General features: G+C 41.8%; 1 protein-coding gene across 1 annotated transcript; it reads left to right on the top strand.

Annotated features, from left to right (window-relative positions):
- The first annotated feature begins 443 nt into the window (after positions 1-443).
- Positions 444-2,409, top strand: LOC134984860 (uncharacterized). Its single transcript, XM_063950337.1, has 4 exons — positions 444-920; positions 1,111-1,228; positions 1,308-1,409; positions 1,571-2,409. Exons 2-4 carry the CDS (start codon positions 1,156-1,158, stop codon positions 2,347-2,349), a joined length of 954 nt encoding a protein of 317 aa, XP_063806407.1. The 5' UTR covers positions 444-920; positions 1,111-1,155; the 3' UTR covers positions 2,350-2,409.
- Positions 2,410-4,743: the final 2,334 nt, after the last annotated feature.

Raw genomic sequence — 4,743 nt, 5'->3', positions numbered from 1 at the left:
CAGGGACATGAATAGGGAGGTGAGGGGGTCTGGGAGCTTCACAGTGACATCACATATCTATAGTAATAATACACGGACATGACTGAGGAGGTGAGGGGATGTTGGAATGTCACAGTGACATCACTTATATCTACTAATAATACAGGGACGTGACTGGAGAGTAGAAGGGATCTAGGAGTGTCATAGTAACATCACTAATATCTTTATTAATAATTATAATAATAATACAGTGACATGAATGGGGGGTGAGGGGGTCTGGGAGTGTTACAGTGACATCACTAATATCTATAATAATTATTTAGGGACATGACTGGGGAGGTGAGGGGTTCTAGGAGCATCGCTGTGACATCACTTATATCTATAGTAATAATACAGGGACATGACTGGGGAGGTGAGGGGTTCTGGGAGTGTCACAGTGACATCACTTATATCTATAATACAGGGACAGGACTGGGGAGGTGAGGGGATTTGTGGGTGTCTCAGTGACGTCATTTATATCTATAGTAATAATACAGGGACATGACTGGGGAAGTGAGGGGACCTGGTAGTGTCACAGTGACATCACTTATATCTATAATAATAATTCAGGGACATAACTGGGGAGGTGAGGGGATCTAGGAGCATCACTGTGACATCACTTATCTCTATAGTAATAATACAGGGACATGATTGGGGAGGTGAGGGGATCTGGGAGTATTTACAGTGATATTGATGTCCCCATTTAGCAGGATTACACCATAGTGAAGAAGACATCTGGTGAGCATGAGACCCCCAGCAGCCATCCTCGTGTTGCAGGTGGACTAAGCAGGACCTAGAGTCCCATCACAGTGCCTCCACCTCACTCACTGATACATAAGAGACACAATGACCAGAAGATCCTGGAACTCACCAACAAAATTTTTCAGCTGCTGACTGGAGAGGTGACTGCTGGGAATGGGGCATTATACAGTAACACCGGGGGTAGTGTCTGGGTGATGACTGGAGAGGTAACTGCTGGGAATGGGACATTATACAGAAACATCAGGAGATGTGTCTGGGTGATGACTGTATCACTGTGGGTGTCAGGTTCCTATAAGGTGTCAGGATGTCACTGTCTATGTCTCCATGCAGGAGGGGGAGTATATAGAGGAACACAGGGGTCTGTACAAGGACGTGATGATGGAGAATCACCGGCCCCTCACATCACTGGGAAAGAGGAGACTGTCATGTATTGTACAGGGGAGAGCAGGTATGGGGGCCCCTATATACACACATCATCTGATAATCACATATATACACTGTACTCAGTCACTGTGTGTCTCCTACAGATGGGTCCAGTAACAGAGATACCCCAGAGAGATGTTCCCGTCCTCTGTATTCCCAGGACTGTACAGAGGAGAATCACAGGATCCCACAGGAGGATCAGGTAGGTAGGATTTAGGGTCTCGCCAATATACCAAAGTGACTGTCACTATATGATCTGTAGAGAAGCTGTGTGTCTTATACACTGATATTATACTGTTTCACCTCAGTTTAATCTGACTGTATGCAAATGTAATCATAGTGTACGTTTTTTTTTTTTATTAGGTAGAACGTCTGTCTGATTTTAAAACAGAATATATAGAGGGAGAAGAAGAGACGTATGTGACTGATATAAGGGCAGAAGATATAGAGGGAGAAGAAAAGACATATGTGACTGATATGAAGGCAGAAGATATAGAGGGAGAAGAAAAGACGTATGTGACTGATATAAGGGCAGAAGATACAGAGGGAGAAGAAGTGACGTATGTGACTGATATAAAGATAGAAGGAGAAGAAGAGACGTATGTGACTAATATAAATGCAGAAGATATAGAGGGAGAAGAAGAGACGTATGTGACTGATATAAAGGCAGAAGATATAGAGGGAGAAGAAGAGACGTATGTGACTGATATAAAGGCAGAAGATATAGAGGGAGAAGAAGAGACGTATGTGACTGACATAAAGGCAGAAGATATAGAGGGAGAAGAAGATATGTATGTGGCTGATATAAAGGCAGAAGATATAGAGGGAGAAGAAGAGACGTATGTGACTGATATAAAGGCAGAAGATATAGAGGGAGAAGAAGAGACGTATGTGGCTGATATAAAGGCAGAAGATATATTGGGAGAAGAAGAGACGTATGTGACTAATATAAAAGCAAAAGATACAGAGAGAGAAGAAGAGACATATGTGACTGATATAAAGGCAGAAGATACAGAGGCAGAAGAAGAGACGTATGTGATTGAAATGAAGGCAGAAGATATAGAGGGAGAAGAAGAGATGTATGTGAGGGGTGATCAGCAGTGTAAGGAGGAGGAGATCCCTACAGATATCAGCACATGTGAGTAATAAACACTTATTATAGAAAAAAGTCACATATTCTCCTTTCTCAGTCACTACAGCAATCTCTTATCCTACACCCTGCTCTGTCAGTACAGACTAATGAGGAATATATATTTTGCCAGTGGGGGAGTCAGGAGCCATCAGCCCCTATTATACTCATGCTCTCCCCCTCACATCATGTCACTTTGTGTTACCAGCCCAGAGATCTGACCAGTCATCTCCCCACACTCTCTGGTGTATCTCATACATCAGGAGCCATAAGCCCCTATTATACTCCTGCTCCCCCCCACCCCTCACATCATGTCACTGTGTGTTACCAGCCCAGAGATCTGACCAGTCTCCTCCTCACACTCTCTGGTGTATTTCATGCATCAGGATCCATCAGCCCCTATTATACTCCTGCTCTCCCCCTCACATCATGTCCCTGTGTGTTACCAGCCCACAGATCTGACCAGTCTCCTCCTCACACTCTCTGGTGTATCTCATACATCAGGAGCCATCAGCCCCTATTATACTCCTTTTCTCTTCCTCACATCATGTCACTGTGTGTTACCAGCCCAGAGATCTGACCAGTCTCCTCCCCACACTCTCTGGTGTATCTCATACATCAGGAGCCATCAGCCCCTATTACACTCCTGCTCTCCCCCTCACATCATGTCACTGTGTTGCCATACGATAGTATAAGGTATATAATTATGGGAAGAGAAGCGTCACATAAATGTCCTGTAAATCAGAGCAGTAGGGACAGTAGAGCAATGTTTCCATTAGTAGTTAATGGAGAAGCGTCTCCGAGTATTCTCAGACAGCGGGTGTGCCAGGAAAGCAATGAGATGGTGGCAGAGGTGGGAAAGCTGATATATTGTGTAGGGAGAGTCACCTCACGTGTTCCATGTAGCAGGCTAGGAGTATACAGTGGCCGAATAGCTGAGACTGAGGCAAGATGTTCCAAGGGACTGGTTCCTATATCAGGAAGTCTTCCAGCTACTGATAGAAAGATTTGGGCTTCTTCAAGTAGATATTATGGCAGCAGCTCATGTCACCTGTAGTAATCCCACATGATCTCTCAGTGTTATACTCCAGTCCAATCATCCTAGTTTTAATAAAATAAATAAACATAAAATCAATGCGTACATGTAATAATGTCACTTATAGAATTATATATTATACACCCTGGGTCTTGTCTACTCATTTTATAGTAATTTGCTATTTTTAATTATAATCTTTACAAGATTAAAATTGTTACAGGAAAATTTATATTTCCATAATGTATTTTATTTCCAGCAGATGGACACACAAGCAGGAATATCTCAGAAGGACATCTAATGTTATCCCCGGATTGTGACATTAAAGATAATGACAGTAGACAGGATTCTCCAGGAGATAACCCCATTACCCCAATTATACATCCAGCTCTATCAGCTGATCCCTCTGATCCTGGGAAATATTCTCCTGATCACTCTGATATTGGTGCATCTGTTACAGCTCTGACAGTAGATATAGAGTTTCCCTTTTCTATAGATGCCAAATGTTTTACAAAGAACACAAAGCGTATTACCCATCAACCAGCTAAGGCAGGTGAGAGGCAATTTCCGTGTTCTGAGTGTGGGAAATGTTTTAAATACAAATCAGCTTTCGTTACACATCAGAAAACTCACACAGGTGAGAAACCATTTCCATGCTCTGAGTGTGGGAAATGTTTTACATACAAATCAGCTTTTGTTACACATCAGAGATATCACACAGGTGATAGGCCATTTCCGTGTTCTGACTGTGGAAAATGTTTTATACAAAAATCACGTCTTGTTATACATGAGAGAAGTCACACTGGTGAAAAACCATTTACATGTTCTGAGTGTGGAAAATATTTTATTAAAAAATCAACTCTTGTTATACATGAGAGAAGTCACACTGGTGAGAAACCATTTCCATGTTCTGAGTGTGAGAAATGTTTTATATATAAGTCACAACTTGTTAGACATGAGAGAAGTCATACAGGTGAGAAACCATTTCCATGTTCTGAGTGTGGAAAATGTTTTATTAAAAAATCAACTCTTGTTATACATGAGAGAAGTCACACAGGTGAGAAACCATTTCCATGTTCTGAGTGTGGGAAATGTTTTATAGATAAATCACAACTTGTTACACATCAGGGGAGAATTCACATAGGTGAAAAACCATTTCCATGTTCTGAGTGCGGGAAATGTTTTACACAGAAATCAGATCTTGTTAAACATCAGAGAATTCACACAGGTGAAAAACCATTTCCATGTTCTGAGTGTGGGAAATGTTTTATACAGAAATCAGATCTTGTTAGACATGAGAGAAATCACACAGGTGAGAAACCATTTCCATGTTCTGAGTGTGGGAAATGTTTTGTACAGAAATCAGATCTTGTTACAC

The sequence above is a fragment of the Pseudophryne corroboree genome (genome assembly GCF_028390025.1).
Source record: "Pseudophryne corroboree isolate aPseCor3 chromosome 3 unlocalized genomic scaffold, aPseCor3.hap2 SUPER_3_unloc_89, whole genome shotgun sequence".
NCBI lineage: Eukaryota > Metazoa > Chordata > Amphibia > Anura > Myobatrachidae > Pseudophryne > Pseudophryne corroboree.
The sequence above is the reverse complement of the archived record's forward strand: the minus strand, read 5'-3'. Positions and strand labels throughout refer to the sequence as shown.